This window comes from Cibotium barometz, chromosome 59 (genome assembly GCF_041138505.1).
Source record: "Cibotium barometz isolate CiBa-2024 chromosome 59, ASM4113850v1, whole genome shotgun sequence".
Classification (NCBI taxonomy): Eukaryota; Viridiplantae; Streptophyta; class Polypodiopsida; order Cyatheales; family Cibotiaceae; genus Cibotium; species Cibotium barometz.
In genome coordinates, this window is record NC_141104.1 from 18870145 (window position 1) to 18891377 (window position 21233).

At 48.5% G+C, this 21233-nt stretch overlaps 1 protein-coding gene across 5 annotated transcripts in view; it reads right to left on the reverse strand.

Moving 5' to 3' along the window:
* LOC147605559 (uncharacterized) overlaps positions 1–21233 on the reverse strand; it is a 77028-nt gene that overhangs the window by 32155 nt on the left and 23640 nt on the right. For all 5 annotated transcript variants that reach the window (XM_086793143.1, XM_086793142.1, XM_086793145.1 and 2 more), the window contains one exon: positions 7355–7389. In XM_086793143.1, coding sequence (XP_086649269.1) covers positions 7355–7389 — 35 coding nt within the window. The remainder of the gene's footprint in view (positions 1–7354; positions 7390–21233) is intronic.

A 21233-nucleotide genomic window follows, 5' to 3' on the forward strand; every position in this document is an offset into this window, starting at 1 on the left:
ATAGCAAAGGCTCAACAGACATCCTTGCCGCAAAGAGTGAGTAAGGGACACTAGGGACGTAACTCCACCATTCATCATATTCCAAGACTGAGAGCCATGGCTGAGAGTGTAGATCAAATGAGACATACGTGGACCAAAACCCATAGAATGAATCAATTCAGCAGGGAAAGACCAACTGACATGATCAAAGGCTTTTTCCAAATCCAACTAAACCATCACCACCTCCTGCTTTGTTTTCCTTGCATAATCAATGCCTATTTGAACATTAAGGATATTATGCAAGATATTGCGCCCCTTTCTAAACCCATACAGAGCAAGGTGTATCAAGTCCAATAAAAACTTGTGCAATTTGTTTGCCATACAACCCATCAAAGAGATAGGCTTCCAATGTTTTAAAGCAAAGGAAGAAGGCACGTTTGGCAACAACCGAATCACCCCCACTTTCCAAGAATCAAGCATAGCTCCATATTGCCAGATCTCCTGGCAAATGGATGTCAATGGACCCTTCAACTGATCCGCATACTTGAAAAACAATTCATTAGTAATGCCATCCCAACCTGGGCTCTTGTCTTTGGGCAAATGAGCAAGCACAAAGCCAACCTCCTGCTTTGTAATATCAGCATCTAATATATTGGCCAAGTCCAAAGATACTTGATGCTGCACCAATGCTAGAATACTAGCCTGTGCTTGATGAACATCATTAGATAGCACCTCAAGAGTGCCCAAAAGCTCCTAGTAAAACTGAACACACAAATCAATGATGCTATGAGGCTTTGAATCATCTCTCCCAATGAATTTTCAAGCCTCACAATATTCTCTCTAGCATAAGAGGGATGCAACTAAGCATAAAATTTATGTATCTGACAATTATTATCCTTAAGGGCCTCCAACCGGGCAGATAACTTAGCCCTCATATAACTTGCCTTTTGACATTCAACAACTCCACAAGTGAACCAAGTAACAACAATATCCACTCTATCATTCCCCGGTGATATGGCCGCCTGAGATTGCAAGGCCCGCAGTAAAGATTGCAGTAGTGTCAGCTCTTGCCTCCTTTTCGAGGCCTGATGAATACCATACTGACGAGCAAGGCGTTGAACATTAGACAAAAAGCAATCCCAAGCTGACATGCCCTGCTGTATAAAACATTGCTGAAAATTATCAATCAATTGCAACATGTATCCATGAAAGACCTCATGATCTATAAAGTTGGAATCGAAGCGCAAAGACAACCTCCAAGCAAAGTTTTATAAACATCCACAGGCTGATGCATTATCCAAGACCACTGGGAAATGATCCGAAAGAACATGCTGCCTCTCCACAGCCACTTTCAATATCTCAAGCAAAAATAAATCATCGTGCATAACATACATTCTATCCAGCCTGCTCCAAGTACCAGGATACTGGCGAGATTGAAAAGTAAAGCAGGATGTAGCCAGGACCAAATGTCCTGTTTAAGAACTAGAGACATAAAAGAGTCCCAAACCCGCCTTTTTGGATTATCCATTATAGAGTGAGGCGAATTAACTTGATCAATAGAAGAGCAGATATTAAAATCCCCAATGAGAAAACCTGGTTTTCCTAACCTCAAACATTGTTGCATATCCCACCAAAGAGAACAATGAGCCCCTAGTGTATGGGGAGCATACACACCAACCAACCAAAGAAGTTGTTCTTCGTAAGTGATCTCCACAACCATAAATCTACCATGTACATCTTGATACATAATATAAGGCTGAAAACGATCATGGACAATCATCATCTCCCCTGACTAGGTAGAAGGGTGCCCATTGAAGAAAACATGAAAACCTCTATGTATAAAGCCACCACCCGCCTGACTATGTTGTTTGTGCTCAAACGCACAAAGAAAATCCCATTGATTAGACAACAATGTTTGCCACAAGACATATTGCTTCTTACAGGAGGAAATCCCGCACACATTCCAATGGACCAGCTTCATAAAGACAAGAACAAAGTCAATGAGAGCGAGGTTGCGGCCTACCCTGCCTTTCATTAGCAGCCAACACTGCACATACATCACCCATATAGTCACCCAAAAGTGCAAAAGTATTTTGCAAAACCCCAGAGGATGGTTGCCTGGATGAAGAGGGCTGATTCCATTGTTTACCTCTTTCACTCATATACCTTCTATCCCAAGGGGTGACAACAAGGCCTTGTCTATCAAAAGCCAGAGGAGAAGAAGGCTCATTAACCTTGGTAGATCGAGGGCGCAAATTATATTGCATAGAAAGAGATCCATGTCTGTGGACAAAAGGCTGACGGTCCCGAGAATGAGCACCACCTTGACGTGAAGTAGCCGGGAGACCATAAGTAATAGGAGAATTATGCAAATTCCGGATTTCCCCTTGGCCGGATGACTGATCCATCTTTTTGCCTTTACGACTAACCACATCTTTCCAAGGAGCCTCCTCCTGAACTACTTGTTTTCCTCTATCCTCAACCTAGTGTACATCAACATGTTGTACATCAAAAGTATTGCATGCGTCCTCCACAACCATGTAAGAAGCCTCCTTGCCCACCTGAGACTCCACCTCAACAAGCACCCCCTTGATCTTTGTCATTGAGCTTGCACTCAACCATGAAATGTCCCAATTGACCACATTGAAAATAGTGTCCAGTAAAAGCTCCCCAACGGAGCTTGAAATGCATACACCTCATTCCTCGTGACTTAAGGCGCAAACATGGAGGACGGGGACGAGCAATATTCCATAACATACATAATCTATTCCAATTGTTGGACCTAGAACGGGGCGGAACCAAGACTTTTCCCAAAGATTGCATTGCCTCATGCAACAAAGGCCAATACATACCAGGAGAGTTCTCCACCACCACCCAAATGAGACATTCCTCCTTAAGAGTTTCCTGAAACTCAGCCAAGGATCTCCATGGGATAGCATGCACCAACTGGCCCTCAAAAAACATAGGCACTTTCTAAAGCACCAACTGTCGAGCTTCAGGTGTTTTAAACATAATTTCAAAAAAACCCCTAGGTCCATCAAAAAAATTCATCTACCACATCTGACTGCCAAAGGGAAGTCAACCACTGACGGATCACATGCATTGGCGGCAAGCGCCCTCTGAAAAAGAAAATTGCACCCTTCTCATGGAAGGCTACCAAGACTTGCAAAACACGGGGCGTGTCCATTGACACTTCCAAAACATCCTCTTCAGGGATATCCACTACCTTTGTTTCATTATGTTCCACATATTCTAAAGAAGGGAATTCGCAAAATCCAGCAAGAGATCCCAATCCACCTGTGCATCATTACAAACATTGTTCGACCCATCACCCAACAAGGGCATATTTGTCTCCACGGTTGCTACCACGACCATAGCCTCATCTTTATTGTCACCGCCAGAACATTTAGGCCTGTTAGAAAGGCCTAGCTCACAAAGTTCATCCTCTGTCTCACCTTGTCAATATCAGGACCCAAAGCAGCCATTGTCTTGGTAATGAAATCTTCATTGAGAGTCGACATCTCTCCCACTTTCTCCTATCTCTCCCTCTCTCTCTCTTTGTGCTGAAAGCCTGGAACAGCAGAATACAATTGTACAAAACCCTAAAACAGCAGTTTGAAACCCTAAAACAGCAGTTTGAAACCCTAAAAACAGCAGTTCAAAACCCCAAAACAGCAGTTTGAAACCCTAAAAACAGCAGTTTGAAACCCTAAAAACAGCAGTTCAAAACCCCAAAACAGCAGTTTGAAACCCTAAAAACAGCAGTTCAAAACCCCAAAACAGCAGCCCAAAACCCTAAAACAGCAATTTGAAACCCTAAAACAACGAAAAACAGCAATTCGAAAACCTAAAACTGCAGTAAGAGAGCAATTCGAAACCCTAAAACAGCAGCAGACAGCAATTCAAAACCCTAAAACGGCTCTCTCTCTATCACCGTTAATCTCCTCTCTCTCTCTCTCTCTCTCTCTCTCTCTCTCTCGGGATAGTTTCCTACGACGTTAAAAAGTTCTCTTCTCTTCTCTTCTCTTCTCTCTCTCGGAGTTTCATCCTCCTTAGCCTAGAGTGCAACTGCAGCAAACCCTAGGGATTGATCCTTCATTTGGTCTCAGAGCAAGCAGCAACAAGATTCGTGGTCTCTTTGTTGTCTGTGCCAGCTAACGCTCAAGGTCACAAAGAGACGTCCACCTTCTTCGAACCGTTCGAACTCTTGCCCACCTGGTTTGCTCTGCCCAGCTAGCGCCTCCAACGCACACCTCGCGCAGCTGCCACAATATTCGTTGGGCAGCCAACATGAGTTGCTCATGTGGCACCCCTGTAGTCGTCGTCTTGCTATTCTCATCACCACCAATGTGGCCTTATTCAAGCTCAAAGTCTTAAACCTTCAAGCCTTACTATTAAGGCTTATTAAAGCCAAATTCAATTTCGCTGCCGGCCTTCTCTTCACCACCATCAACTTCTTCTGTGCAATTTTTCTTCTCCAACAACTGACGTCATCCCTATACAGCTGTACCTGCACATATGACATCAGCCTCAGATTGGGGCTTTGAATCATCTAATTAACACTCCTGCATTCCTGCATTTCAATAAAATTGGGGCTTTCTGCAAAATCAGCAATCTGCATCATAATTGAAGCTCCAACATAGGCCCAATTTTGGGGCTTTCCTCAAAACCAGGTAAGATCAACAAATTGAAGCCCTGCACTACCAATAAATTTGAGGGTTTTTGCCAAACTCGCAAAATTGGACCCACAGGCAGCACATTGAAGACTCCATAACGCCATGGCACGGACGGTAGCCTGGAAGCGACACTGAAGCAACCCTATTTCTCCAACACACGCTCGGAAGCACCTAAACTTCCAAAAATAATTCGTAGTTCTTTGTGTTGTGCGTTCCCGCGTGTGTTCCGCCTTTATTATTTGTGCGTCATGGGTTCTCTGTCCCAAAACGAGATGTAATAATCTCTATGTATTTTTTCACCTTGATGTTATAAAAGGCTTTCCATTATCACAATTAGGAGCTAGAGGGGTTAATTAAAGTGTTGGCCTTGCTACCTCTGTCGGTTGCATTATGTGATTGGAGGGCTAACATGACACGGGAGGTGTGCACAATGAGTCGGCTATGACACGGCATGTGATGGGGTTAGAAGGTAGTATCTTTCTTTTGCGTTCAGGTCTCACCACCTTCGCTCCGAAGGGGGGTTTGTTGGGGTTTCAGAGCTCTCGTGTGTGCCAGTCTCGAGTGTGTGTCCACCTTCTGTATGTGTACCCGAGTTTGTGTGTTTGTATGTATAAGTGTGTGTGAACCCACCCTTACATGGGGATAAGATAAGTATGCCATGTGTACTTGTCTTATTAGTGTGTGTGATGTGATTGAGTGAGAAGATAAAGGCTACTTGCCTACAAAAAGCATGTACTTGATTGAACTATGAGATCAATAAACATCACATCAATTGAGTCATGCAATTCTCTCTCTTGAGCATTGTAACCCCTCCCCTCCATAGATTTGGGATAGAGCGCATTATGATCATTCTTGTATACTTTATAGCATGCTCCCCCGTTTGTTATGTGCATTTACCTAGGACTCCGCTTCAATTACTACGTTTTTAGTTTCAGTTTGAGTTTTGTTTCAGTTTTCCATGACGATGATATTGCATGGATACTTGTAATCATCTTTTGTCTTCATAGGCCCATCGGGCCTATTGCAAGATGTAAATATAACACTCTCTCTCTCTCTCTCTCTCATGGAGTTTCATCCTCCTTAGCCGCCCGGAGTGCAACTGCAGCAAACCCTAGGGCCTGATCCTTCAAGAGAGAGAGAGAGGGATGTTGCACAACTCAAATGATGTTCTTATTGTGATAAGAACCTTCCAAGTACATGCTTTCATAGGCATCAAGCCTCATCTATTAACCTAGACCTTAATAAGGGCTGTTCACATCTCTAGAGGGTGTTCATACCAACTAACTCCAAAATCCCAATAGTAGATGCTACGAAGACATCTGTGATGGCTCTCTGAGTGGTGTCATGTCAAGGTTGGGCCTATCTCTCAAGGGCTGCCTTTGTACTACATCCATGTGTCGTCTGAGCTCTATCAAGCACATGTCCAGGCATCTTTGGTCCTCATACTATATGAGTGGGTCTAATCCCTCCCAGAAAAGACAGTGGAATATCCCCTGTATCTCATAGTAGGCAGGGCAGTTAAACAGATAGTGTGCCTCACCCACTATCTCTCCCATGGTACATACTCTGATATCCTCTCCTCCCGTGAGATATCCTCTCAGCTTGGACAGTCTCAACCCTAAGGCAGTGAGAGAGAAAAAGAGAGAAAAGAAGATATATTTAGTGTCTCCTAAAGACCCATTGGGCCTATGAGACCAAAGTGATACAATAATGTCCATGGCATATCTCATCCTGGAACCGAAAATAAAATAGAAACAAAACAATACTATCTCACTGGAGTGAAACAAAACTATCTCATGAGAGAAAGCCACATCAACAAAGAGACAAGGGAAAAAAGAAATGAGAAAGGAACACAGATGACATGAAATGAAAAGAAAACACAAGAGAAGGAGTAATGAATCCTTTGGCCTTACCCCTTCTCCCCAAAATAGGAGTGCTGCCAAGAAGCAGCATGTAATGTCAAAAGATGACGCATGGCACAGAAGGCCAAACTCGGCACATCAGAAAGAGAAAATGATTGAAACTATCAGAAAGTAAGAATATAATGACTTTGGCATAGACAAGTCCACAAAAGAGTTCAAGCTTGGCAGTAGAGACTCAAGACGTTATAAAGAAGGCTTCTGAGCAGCTCATAAGTTGTGGAGGCGGCTTGAGCCTTTCCTTCCTCGGGCATAGAGTGAGGTTTGTCACTTCAGACTCTATTGCATGGGGCATTTTGAGACCAATTGTGATAACACTTTGAGTATGATTGTATATAGGTAGCATTGACAACTTGAGCACCATCAATAAGGCCCATGTGGACACACAAGAAAGTGCCTGTTATTGAGCAATGGTTTAGCATCTTGAACAATGCAATCATAATCGTTCTTGCAATGGAGCGTGCCTTCATCTTTTTGACAATATACCAAGTTTTTATGCACTGTGAAGGAGCAGGCAAAACACATTGAGCAACTTCTGAAAGTTTTGAAGTCCAATAAAATTTTAAACTATAAAGAAGTCTAAACAAGGTTTCTTATTTAGGGTGTATCTTTAGCGCTAATATAATTTTCCATGGATGGAGAAAAGGTCCAAACCATGCCTAGCTGGCATTAGGCAAAGTAAAGTAGCAAGAAGGCTGGCTTTGTTAAGTATAAGCCTTGACACAAGATCATACTTTTAATTATCACAAGTATTAATTTTTTTAAGGTTCAATCGAATACCTGGGGCAGGCCGTAGGAGCTGAAAAATCGAAAGACTGCCAAAAACCAAAAAAACCCCCCCCAAAAAAAAAGAAAAAAAAAAGAGGTGTGAAAACTCATCTAACAAATGGTGTTGCTTTCACACATTACTCATAATATGGAATAAATATGGCCCAAGTTGACAAATGATCCAACTGGTGCACACAAAAATATATTATAGTACGCAACCCGAATTAGTACACACGTACCAAAATTTACAAATATATACAGACTCATATGACTACGAGCTTTTTTTAACATATAGCTTAAGATTGGGAGCTACAAATGACAGAACAGAACTACAAAACTTCCATGTAGACCAGACCCAGCTTCGTACAGACAAGACGTGGATATCCCCGACCAAGCTTTCCCCAAAGTTCCAATCACTTGGGATGGATTCATTAAGAGGCCCAATTACCTCCTTACGCATATCCCATGCCATGAGGATTTCCATTAGTCAGCTGAGGGAAGAGCAAAGGGCATCCTGCCGGCGGACACATGAATATGCCAACTAAGTAGTACTGGGAGGCAGATTCAGAGGAGCATTACATACTCACGTGTCCAGTTCACTATGAGATATGGGGATGCCACCACTGCCTCTTCACAGAGAGGTTCACCGTTCGGGGATTTGTCTTCGCTGATGCATTAGAGACCAGAGATTATACCCACTAGAGCGGATGCATCAGTGAGACAGACTTCTAAGGCAGCAGTCTAAGAGGTGGGATACCGCAGACATCTATTATCGACTTCTTCCACTCCCACCCACGAGCCCCAGCCGACCCCTGTGCAACTTGCAGGGACACAGAGCCCACGACCAAGCCACACGACTGCACCAAGTGAGCACCCCCCCAGGCCCGAAGCACACTGGCACCACGCACTTGCAGGGTACTTTGTGAGAGAGCAAAGGCCCTTGAAACCCGCCTCTGGTAGAAACCAAAGTGCGGTAGACTAGCAGTCACCTATCCAATTGTAGTCCAAACAATTAAACAAATAAACCAGAGCTGGAGTGCTCCAAAACAAAAAGGAGAATGACACCTGTTGGCCCCAAAGCTTGGCGCCCTTTTCGGTATTTCTTTATTCCATTTCAATGGAAAAGCTTAGCTGAGTACAACAAAGCCAGTCAAGGAAAAGAAACTTGCATGTCCAATCTGGCAACCCTCAAGACCTCGTAGCATAGAGGATACACACACAGATCTGTGTCCCACAAAAGTAACACACTGCTGTCTCCTCTAATCAACCAAGACAATGCAACAGGGAAGCCTTGAGCATGCATCTGGCTGTTCCATGATCTTAGCCTCGAACTCAACCAAAGAACAAATCCACAATCTAACTCTGTTTCCACCCATATGTGAATGGGAACTAGCAAAGAGCATCAATAAGGCCGGAGACACACAGCTCGCTGAAGCTCCCCCCCTCCCTGCTCGCGCTACCTGCACACCTGCGCCCCCCCGCCTACCTGCCTGCTCGCCCCCTCGCGCCCCCCTCATTCCTCGCGCCCCCCCCGCCTGCCCTCGCTACTGCGCCCCCCTCCCTCGCTGTACTGCCCGCCACCCCACCTCGCCTTCGCACCCCCCCTTCTTTTCGCCCCCTCCTCCCCTCTACAGCGCCCCGACCCCCCGCCCTGGGCTACTCCTTCGCCGCTTCGCCCCCCCTCCCTTTTCTTGCTGATTTCCGCCCCCAGGGGGGTTTTTCCTTTTTCTCCGGCCTTCGTCTTCCGCCTCTCTGTGTGCAGCTCGGTTCTTGCAGGATCTCCGCTTTCACCTCGCCTTCGCCATAGCTTCAGACTTTGATGGAGGCTCCTCCCGCCCCGCCTCAGAGGGACTCACCCGCAGCCCCCTCGCCCGCCCCTGAGGACACCCCCATCAGGCTTTCTCTTTCGCCAGAAGAGGAAGCGAGCCTCACCGCAGAGGTGGAACGCCTCCAGGCGCGTTCCACCATCTGCCGTATAGTCGGCACTCGCCCCAGCAGAGGGGAGATCCGGGATCTTCTCCAAGCCCGCCTTCTTGCAAATGTGGGCAAGATCCTGGATGTACAGCTACTGGGCCGTGGACATTACCAGATCGAGTTCGAGACTGCCCAGAGCGTGGCCAAGGTCCTAGCCATGAGTCCCCTTGACATCAGGGGTGCTCGGGCTTTCTTCAGACCTTGGCAGCATGGCTTTGACCCAGCAGCGGCTGAGCAGGGAGAGCGCCTTTTCCATGTTACAGTTTGCTTCCCTGGACTCCGCCGGGAGTATCTTCCGCTCCTCTCTAGGCTAGGAGCATTGGTGGGCTCGGTACTAGAGACTGGCCCCACAACAGCTTCAGTGGTGGCCAGAGCAGCTGGGCTACCTTCGGTCAGAGTTTTGGTGTCTGACATCTCCTCCCTTCCTAAGGTCATTCAGCTACCTAGGATAGGGGGGGGGGGGGGGGGGGGGGGTGGATTGATCAAAGAGTGGAGTTCTCGGGGCTCCCGAACCAGTGCTTCATTTGCAGGCAGGTCGGTCATCTGGCCAAGGCCTGCCCTCGCAGGAGACCCCGACCCTCACCACAGCAGCATGCCCCTGATGGCCCGCCCACAGATGCGGCTCGGCAGGCAGCCTCCGGGACACCTCCTCAGGCCACAGAGACCTCGGAGTGGCAGCCTGGACAGGGGCGCCGTCAAGGGAGACAGCCACAGCAGCACGCCCAGAGACCGCTGCAGCAGCAACCACAGTCTCAGCATCACTGGGTTCCCGTGAGGAACAGCTTTGCTCCCCTCCAAGAGGAGACCCCTGCGACGACTGAGGACCAGGAGATGCCAGCACCCCCTCCTTCACCCCCCCCACCCCCGTCCCCTCCCACCGCCTCGCTTCCACCTTCGCCTCCTCCCGTCCCCGCTCCGGGTTCGGCAACGGCTCCCTCTCCACCCCCCTCGCCCCCCCCTCCTCCCCCCCCCGCCCGCCTCACCTCCCCGGGAGGCCCTGGCAGTCCCCTGGCGTTCACCTGCAGTCCGGAGGGCGCTGAGCACCGACCTCGCTCGAGCACCACAGAGGAGACTTACCATGCCGATTCGGGCTTCACGGATATCATCTATCCGCAATCGGCTGAGTCGCCTCGGCATTAGACAGCGCTCGGAGGCTTTTGATTACGCCTTCACATGGCTTTTTGGAGCAGAGGGCCCCCATGAGCCAGCACCCATCCGAGTTCATGTAGTGATACCTCCGGCCCGCGGGGAGGAGGCACTTGATTCAGCGGTGGCCTTCTCGTTCCCTCTATGTGGCCCATGCGACCGGGAGTGGACTCTAGAGCTCGCTCTTAGCACTTTGAAGACTCAAGCAGTTGAGTTTTCTCATCATGTGAGCGATCTGGAGGTGACAGATGTGATAGGCCGACTATGGGAGTTGGCTCATTTTTTCTCGGATCCCGGGAGTGTGGATGCCTCAGGGATTCGTCATTTGGTCGTTCGCATAGTGGCAGACTTAGCACGCGAGCTTGGATATGTATGTATACACGAGGTTGCTCTGTCAGAGCGGGAGGCAGTCGCCATGGGCCACAGCCACTGGCGCCTGATCCGTGATTCTTGCAGTACACCGGGTGGGCAGATTCGCAGCCGCTCGGATGGGGACTACTCTCCATCCAAGCCGCTTGCGAAGGCCCGCCGTACGGCTAAGACAGCATCCACCTCAGCAGGTCATCCATGAGGATCATCTCATGGAATGTACAGGGCCTTGGCGGAGCGCATTTTATATGCTATCGTGGTTGCTTGAGGCAGGAGCTTCAGAGATGCCTGGTTGGTGGCAGCATTGATATTTTGATGACGCAGGAGCACCACTTGGGTGAGAGCGGGATCCGGAGATATGGTTCGGTGATGCCTGGTAGATGGGACACCTTTTGGTCTGCAGGGTTTGGTCCTTTGGGTGGACAGGGAGGAGTATGCATGGTCATTGCAGATGTATGGTGGTAGGCCATTGTGGATCGAGGGATCATTGTGCCTGGTAGAGCACAGTATGTCATTCTGAGGATGCATGATGAGCTATTGGGCGTGCTCAACGTCTATGCGCCCAACCATGCTAGTGCCAGAGCAGAGTTCTGGACCCAGGTTACGGATGCATTGCCAGAGGCCGCACATTGGTGTGTCGGGGGAGACTTCAACATGCTTGAGGACCCAGCCGATAGGGTGGGAGGCAGTCATGTTACAGTGCACGGCACGGAGCTTGCAGCTTGGGACCGGTTTTGCATGTCACTGAGGATCACTGATGCATGGCAGCATGGGGCCTTCTCCCGCTCTCAGGACAGTCTTAGTTTCTCTCGGTCGGATCGCCCGGCAGGGAGGGACTAATCTATCACGGATTGATCGCTTTTATGTGGGCGACTGGTTAGGGGAGCGAGGGGGCTCCGTCGGCATTCTCGCTGGCACCTCATTTTCAGATCATGCGCCAGTTATCTTGACATTGGAGGAGAGGACACGGGAGCCCAGCCTGCAGTTGAGGATCCCAGAGAGGGTACTTACAGATCCCAGTCTCGCTGAGGACATTGAGAGGATCTGGCATGATAGTCAGTGCTCTGACCAAGATGCAGCAGGCCAGTGTGCCCAGGGACTCATCGAGCTTAGCTCTTTTTTGCACGCTGTAGCTTTGACACGGCTGGGACAGATTCGCGAGCGGGAGCATCGGCTAAGACGCAGCCTTGCTTCGCTTCAGCGCCTTCAGGAGCAGCCTCCTGCATGTGAGTGGGTGGAGTCCCAGCTGAGCCAGGCACGCCAGGAGGTTAGAGAGGCAGAGGAGCAGAGACATGAGTTTTACTATCGTCATCAGGCCTCTCAGTGGATGCATTTTGGTGATAGAGTGACTAGGGAGTTTTTTGAGATCACTGGACCCCGCCATGCTCGAGCAGGAGTCCGTCAGCTTGGTAGGCCGGATGGATCGGTAGCTACTGAGCCCGGGGAGATCAGAGCCATTGCCACTGCATTCTATAGAGACCTGCTTTCAGCGGAGCCAACCACTGAGGATCGGGATGCTTGCAGACAGACTGTGTGGGCCCATGTGCAGAGGAGGGTCACAGATCGTATGTGTACAGTTCTTGGTGCGCCTCTTTCAGAGATTGAGCTTGCCGAGGCCTTGAGGGTCCTGCCGCGACATAGTTGCCCAGGGGAGGACGGACTGACGCCGGCCTTTTTTATGCGCTATTGGGACCTTTTGGGGCTAGGCCTCCGCAGGGGCTTTCAGTATGTTTTGGACACTGGGGTGATGCCACAGAGCTTTTCAGAGGGCTTGATCTTTCTTATCCCCAAGGGGGAGGGAGTATCAGATGATATTCGGCATTGGAGACCTATTACGATCCTCAATACTGTCTACAAGGTCTTAGCAAAGGCCTTGAGTTTGAGGATCCAGCCCTTCCGGGGGGAGTTGATTCATGCTACCCAGACAGGATTCGTCAAGGAGCGCAGTATCCTTGACATCATCTTTACTTTCTGGGAGGCGACGGCCCGAGCTAGATTTCTTGGTGAGGACTTGGTCGTGATGCTTCTCGATTTTGAGAAGGCATACGATAGAGTTGATTGGGGTTTCTTAGAGGGCACTATGCTTCGCCTGGGCTTTGAGCCAGGCTGGATTAGAGGGGTGGCGGCTCTGTATTCCACAGCTCGTAGCCAGGTGTTGATTGCAGGAGGACGGGGGCCAAGTTTTGAGCTGACCAGATCAGTCCGTCAGGGGTGTCCCCTCGCCCCTTTTCTTTTTCTCTTCTTTGCGGAGGCTATGAGCATGTATTTGATGGCAGAGGAGGTTGGTTTGAGAGGACTCCAGCTCCCAGTCCGGGGGGAGGACTTGCTCGATGTTGAGTTTGCTGACGACACGGGCTTATTTTTGCATGGCCAAGAGGCCAATCTTCTTCGGGCAGAGCAGTCGCTCCAGGTTTTTAGTGCAGCTTCGGGAGCATTGATCAATTGGCGCAAGACAGTGGCCTTTTGGATCAGCAGTGCTCCCACTCCGGCATGGAGCCCGGAGCCCGGTTTTAGATGGATTCCTCCTGGCACAGCAGTGCGGTATTTGGGATGTCAAATTGGACTAGATTTGTCACCTGAGCAGCAGATTGCCCCGCTTCTTCTGAGCATTCAAAAGAAGCTTTTGTATTGGAGTACAGCTCGACTATCCTTGGCTGGGAGGGTGGTGGTGGCAAATCAAGTGCTGTTAGCGACCATGTGGTACATTACGTCTTGCTGGATCTTTTCGAGCTCTTGTATCAGCGAGGTACAGAGGCTGATCAGGAACTTTCTTTGGTCTGGGCGGGACAGTCAGCCAGCCCGGGCAAAGGTTGCATGGGCAGTTATTACACTTCCGCTGGCTCAGGGAGGCTTGGGCATTATAGATCCAGTCGATCAGAGTAGAGCCTTATTGGGGAAGCTAATTGTTCGGGGGCTGCTTCCAGGCGCAGAGCCGTGGAAAGAGTTTCTCTTGCAGCGGCTGCAGGCTCAGGCTCCCCCAGCAGGGGGCACTTGGGCACCAGAGATTCGCTGGATCTTCATAGAGAGGAGGACAGGCCTCAGTAGAGGTTGGGAGGACAAATTTGCTTTGAGCATCCTAAGAGCTTGGGAGCTGCTGAGACCGGGGCTCTCTCAGCGACCTCCTTCTTGTGTTGAGGAGCGGGCCAGACAGCCGCTCATCTGGAGCCCAGCGGTTCGCACAGAGCAGGGTCATATGCTGGGTTCTCGGCCTCGTCTAGCCTGGGGACCTTTAGCGGCAGGCCCAGCACGTAGTTTTGGGGACTGGCAAGCCTTCTGTAGCCTCCCAGAGGAGATCCAGGTGGAGAGGCTGAGTCACTTCAGAGGGGGGTTGATTATGAGGGATGATATTCAGGAGGCACTCACAGAGGAGTGGTTCACGCCTTTTGAGCTAGTGGCCCCACGGTGGATGGGAGCCTTTACACAGTTGGAGATCCTGATTGCTGTCAGAGCTTGCACTGAGGATGGCAGATGCCTCTACTATGAGATTCAGGATGAGGGCAGACTTCAGAGAGTGGAGGTGGAGTCGCCTTTGGTTGCAGAGTGCACCTTTCAGAGGATACGGGTAGTGGCCGCCGCTTCTCGGAAGTGTCATATTGACCCCGACCCTGCAGATGTGCTCCCGGATTGGCGCATATGGACATATGCAGCGCGCCCCTTGGCCCGGCTACAGTGGGACCCTGGGGAGTACGAGTGGCATGATCCTTGTGCATCCCTTGAGGCCACAGAGATCACCTTTTTCTAGTATACTGTTCGGCTGGGGCGGCATATTTTGACGGCGAGGAGGATGGTCTCTCCAACTGCAGCGGGGCACTGGCGGCTACAAGGACTCTCACAGGAGTTCCTGGAGGATTTTTGGGCCCGGCTCTGGGCTAGTCGACAGGCCCACAGGATCTCGACTTTCCAATGGCTGGTCGCCCACAGGGGCTCAGCAGTTGGCACCTGGCTTGTTTACAGTGGTCTTCCGGCGGCCTGCGTCCGATGCGGCCACCCTATGGAGACACAGAGACATTGCCAATGGGATTGCCCTCAGGCGCAACAGATTTGGCTGCGGATGCTGCGTATTCTGGCCCCCCTCTCTCCAGAGGGTATGTTTACGTGGGGTGCCGCTGCTTGGTCGACTTCGTCAGGGCCTGCTATGGGCTATGAGATGGAGCAGGACAGTCAGGCCATCAGATTCATTAGGGGCCAGCCTCGTCTGGTTCCGTCACCGGATTTCTCGTCCGCCAGCTGGACACAGGAGAGGGATTTACGATGGGAGCTCCTCAGCAGCCTCACCATCTGGTTCACCTGGAGGGCCCGGTGTTTCAGGGCCTTTGAGGGGAGACTGGAGCCACCAGCAGAGACTATACGGGGGATTTGGCAGGAGTTGATCCACACCTTGCGAGGACAGTATGACCGCATCCGGGGCGACTCGGATGAGGCGATCTTGCGGCGCCAGGCCTTTCACACCACCTGGCGCAGCGGCCCCTTCTATACCTTACACACGGGATCCCCCCGTTGGCATTACAGGCCACCTGTTTGGCTTTTCCCCCCTCCTATTGTATGATTTAGCCCCTCAGTCCTTTGTACTGATGCTTGTATTTTGCAGCACCTAGGGAGAGCCGGGCTGCCTTGCTGTATTCACTACTCTGTTTTTTTTATGAGCAGGAGAGATCTTTTGTAGCCCTATGGGCTTTTTTATATAACTAATGAAAGGATCTTTTCTCGGAAAAAAAAAACTATGTTTCCACCCTTCAAACTGCCACACCCCTCCTCTCACAAAGGGCCAGAAGAAACAACTCTGAAGCAATCGTAAGCCAGTGGAAAGAGAGAGAAAGATATTCAGAAGGTACACTGCTGTCCCTCAGTCCAATCCTCCTCAAAAACACCAGCCCTGAGAGTATAGAGTATGCTGTCCTGAATTGCAGCCACCCACCTTTGCCCTCCAGAGTTCACACGAGGGGAAGAGAAAGAGAGAGAGAGAGAGAGAGAGAGAGAGAGGGAGATTCAAGTTGTGCCTGCTGCCCTATCAACCGCCTCTCTCTTGTCTTTGTACCCGTTGTCCTGCAACCGCTTGTACCAGTTGTCTTGCAGCCACCTGCGCCAGCTGCCCAGTAGCCGCCTGTACCAGCTCACCTGCAGCAGCCGCCTGCACCAGATCTCCTGCAATCTCCTGCGCCAGCTGCCCTGTAGCCGACCTGCAACAGCTGTCCTGTACGACTCCCTTCAGGCGACCTCACACCTTCCTCTCCACGTTGCGAGCCGCCCTGCCATTTCCAAAAGCAAGAGAGAGAGAGAGATAGAGAGGGAGGCGTGTACTCTAAAAGTAGAGTAGCCCCCTCTCCCCATAAAAATCCTAAGGACCATAAAGTTTATTAAAACTTTCCTAGGGGCCACTTATGCCTAGGGGCCACCCAACGTTGAAACATTATAAATATTAAATCCCTTGGTCCCCCTTCACACTTGGGGATGTCCACACATGTTACCATTTGTCCGGGCACCCAAGTATGAATCATGAAATATTTACCTTGCTCACCGACCACCGTGCCCACACTTGTGCTGTACCAATTTCACAGGGTCATGACATATCCCCCTCTTGAAAAATGGCAAGCGTCCTCAATTGCAATCTGGTGATACAGCAAGACATCCAAAGTGAAAGTACAATATGGCAAGATTAGCATCCTAATCCCTCTAAGCCATGCATATGTAGCAACATTCACTGCAAACCAATGGTGTAGTAATAGTCCAAGTTGTATACCACTGTCAACCATACACAACCACAACATCCAATGTGACTAGTACACATATATCATAGAAGTCCCATAAACAGATGTACTATCAGCCATCAGTACCTTCGGGTGAGACAAAAGCTGCACCAAGCGACCTCTAGGTATCATCTGAGCCTGTCTGTATCAAGGGAGTGGAGGTGCTACCCCCTCTTGAGCATCAGGCAATGCTCCAGACCCATGCTCTGCTGAACCTGAATGAGCTGTAACAAGAGTCGGCTCCAACTCAAAGGCATCGAGATAAAGCTGCAAAACCTAAGGTGAATCTGCTAAGTCACCTTCCTCCATCCACTTCGCATCCATCGATGAATAGTTCTTGAACTTCACAAGATAGTGACGAGAAACTTTACCTGGTACCTTTCTTTCCTTATGTGCCAGTATCTGCTCTGGAATAAGAACCTCATCAAGTTCCTCAACTTCCAGCTGAACCTCATCTAATACATCCTCAGGCACATCCCCACGGAAAGGTCTAAGTAGACTCACATGAAATGCATTGTGAATCCTCCAGTGATCTGGTAGCTTCGAACGATAGGCCACCTCACCAATCTTTTCCAATACCTGAAAAGGTCCATAATAGCGCATGCTCAACTTAGGGAATAAGCGCTCTTTACCCTTCATCTTTTTGAGCCTAGCTTTCTCAAATCGCAAAAGAACCCAATCACCCAATGCAAACTCTAATGCACGTCTGTGACGGTCTGCTGCTTTCTTTTGCTTCTGCTGAGTTTTGTGGAGTGCCAACTTAACTCTCCGATAAGCTTCATCCATGTTCTCCACATATTGGTCAGCCTCAAAGATCTTATCCTTTGTGTGCAAAATAGGTGGTACCTTCTTCCCTCCTTCAAAAATCTCAAAAGACGCCTCGCCCGTCAAGGTATGGACAGTGTTGTTATAAGCAAAATCCACCAAAGGAAGATACTTTTCCCATTGTTGCTTGTGCTCTGACACATAACACTTAAGAAGATCTAACACTATGGAATTAGCCTCTTCCGACTGACCATCTGTCTGTGGATGAAATGATGATGAAAACTTGAGAGTTGTACCCATGTTGTCAAACAACCCTCTCCAAAATAAACTCGTCATCCGTGGATCACGGTCACTAATGATAGACGAAGGCATGCCATGATACTTGAAGACGTTCGCCATGAACAACTTCACCATGTGATCAACTTTGATCATCTTACGCACGGGAATGAAATGAGCCTACTTATTGAACCTACATATGATAGTCCAAATGCCATCATTCCCCGTTTGTGTCCTCGTCGGAAGATCAAATATAAAATCCATAGCAATGCTCTCCCATGGTCTATCTGGAATAGGTAAAGGCTGAAGTAACCCTGGTATCTTTTGATGTTCAAACTTCACCTTTTGACATACAATGCATTGCCTAACAAAAGCATCAACATCTCTTCTCAAGGTTGGCCAATAAAAGAAGGCCTCAACTGCCTTTACCGTGGCGTCAATACCTCTATGACCTACATACGGTGGAGCATGACTTTCAATCATAACCTTGAGTCGTAACTGCCTGGTAACACACAGTCTATCATGCATCGACAAAAAGCCATCCCTAAGAGTATAATGATCATGCCGCTGACCCTCATACATCTGATCATAGACCCTTCCAAAATCCTCATCCTGGACATACTGCTCTTTCATCTCATTAAGCTCATGATGATAAGCAAGTGAAACTGCTGAGACATGTGGCTTGCGTGACAAAGCATCTGCCACAACATTCTTTTTGCCTTCCACATGTACAATCTGAAAAGTGGAACATAGACAAAAAATTGGCCCATCTCATATGCTTCTCAGAAAGTTTAGTTTGCGTGAGGATATAACACAAGGTCTGATGATCTGTCTGCACAGTGAAATCAACCCCAAGCAAATAATGTTTCCATGTAGAAAGAGCATGAATTACAGCCAACATCTCTTTCTCATAAACCTGTAAATGCTTCTAGGCATTCTGTAATATATGACTCTCATAGGCTATCACATGTCCTTCCTGCATGAGAAATGCCCCAATGCTGTTCCCACATGCATCGCCTTGGACAACAAAAGCCTTTCGGAGATCCGGTTATACCAATACGGGATCCTCGGAATAGGGAATCGATTCTTGATGGTGTTCTTGTTTAGCGCCCTGTAATCTATACACATGCGGCAAGAACCATCTTTCTTTTGCACTAAGAGCACATGTGAGCAAAAGGGTGATGAGCTAGGCTGGATCAACCCCTTTTTCAACAACTCTTGTACCTGGCTCATAATTTCCTCTTATTGGGTTGCACTAACACGGTACAACGGTCTATTTGGTGGGGTACTCCCCGGAATTAGATCAATAGCATGATCTTCTTGCCTTTTCGGAGGAAGTTCTCCTAGTAATGACTCGGAAAAACAATCTTGGAACTCACGTAAGAAATCAATCCTGTCTTTATCTAACATAGACAAATTAGATTTAGACTCATCATTTTTTGCATCCTTTACAAAAACCAAGTACACGGAAAGATGCTTTTTCATTACTGATGAAATGGCCGAAGCTAATACAATAGGAACAGATTCCCCTTTAAGCTTTACATCCAAAATATGCTTTTTTCCTCTATGAGTCAAACTAATCTTCTTGTTGTACGTATCCACCACCGCATGTACTCTATGGCACCATGGCATACCCAACAAAACATCACACCCATCAAGTGGCATGATAATCACTGTCCATATAACCCTACACATGAAGCCTCAGCTTCCCAATAATAGGGGTAACGGGTTCTGCATACCCAGGACAAGCCATATCAGCCTCATACAAAGGCCCCATCTCCTCTGCACAGATTCCCAATCGGCTAGCCAAATCCGGCGAGATAAAGTTGGCTCTAGCACCTGTGTCAAAGAAAATCAAGGCATTCTGATCTCTCACTTTGCCCCATGTCCTGCACAACTCAATCTCTTCACCACCTAGTTGTTCCCCAACAAGATCAAGAACTAACCCTACAGAAGGCTTTGGTTAGACTTGGACTCCCCTTTAGTGTCAGAGTCCTTTCGGGACTTACGCTTGGGACAATTAAAAGACATGTCCCTCCTCAGTACAGAAAAAGCAGTTCCTAGCATCCATCAAAGCTTGTCTCTCCTCAGAAGTTCTCTTGGGCAACTTCTTATACCGCTTCTCTGTAGACCCTTTCGTATCACGCGAAGCATGCCCTGACTTTTCAAATTTCTTGCTTGTGCTTTTACTTCCTTTAAATCCAGATGAGACTCCAGTGAGTAACGCATTTGCCCTCATAGCATTCTCTATCATCTGCGACATATTTGTTACTCGAGTCTTTATGCAATAGTCACGCACTTCCTTGGGCAGTCCACAACAATACTTCTCAACTTGCTCAAACAAAGGCACTGCACGATAAGAAGTAACTGGGAGTAAAGCTTCCCAAAACTTCTTATTATAATCCTCAAGATTTTCCAACTTCAATGCATCCAACTTGTGCCATGTTGTCATTACATCCACCTCAAATGTAGATGTGAGCCACACGGAAGAGAACACCTATTTAAACTGTATCCAAGTAGATGGTGCTATGCCCTGCAAAAGAAGAGTGGACCACCACTGCAATGCATTGCCCTTGAGAAAAGTCGTAGCTTTTCTCACCTTAGAGGATTCCGTGTAATTTCCACCAGAAAAAGCAGCATCAAATTGCTGTAAAAAGGTAAGTGCCTTTAGCTTGTCTTTGGCCCCACTGAACATGTCAAATTTCACTGCAGCTCTCCCTTCCTTATAATCTTTCGCCTTACCCATAGGCGTTAGATTATCGTAAGGAAAAGGCTTCACAAGATGGCTACCCCAAGCATTCATGCCCATCATAGGGTCAACATTGCCGGTTCCCACACCTGGCATACTATACATTCCTGCTGATCCCCCCATGTTTCCAAACATACCACTATGCATATCGGGCTGCATGCCCCCATACATGTTTCCTTGCATTCCGGGCTGCATACCACCATACATATTCCCCTGCATACTAGGCTGAAAATTAGCTCCAAAATTCCCTTGCATTCCCATGCCTCCCGGAGGGTATCCCCCAGTCATTGATTGGAACACGGAACCACTCCCAAAATAGCCTGGATGCATAGACTGTTGCGGAATAGGTGGCTGTCCGAAAAAGGAACTCTGTGGGTTTGCACCAAAAGTGTTCTTCATGTTGGGAAACGGTCCAAAAGTAAGATCCTGTGGGAAGGCACCACTATTGCCCTGAGGTGGGTTCCTGGAACGCTCTTTCTTCTTCTTCTTCTTAGGTTCAAAAGGGGCTCTCATAAATTCAGCAAACTTCTCACTTTGTGTGAGCTGCATAAACACATCCACTGCGCCTGCAATGGGAGCTTTGAACTGGGCATCATCTTCCTCTTGACTTGGCATGTCTTCTGGTTGCGTTACATCCTCATAACATGCATCTTCTGCAACCTGATCTCCTGCAAGGATATCCTCAGATTCATTTCTCTCAGGAGAGGTCTCCTACTCTTCCTCTTCATCATAAAAATAGTCATCTTCTGTGTCTGACATGTTGCTGAAATTTTCAGCAATGGCTTTCCTCGAGACAACCACGAGCTCAGCCCCTTAAGAAAGTTGATGATGGGTCCCGGAAACGGAACCTTGAAACCGGCCTCTGGTA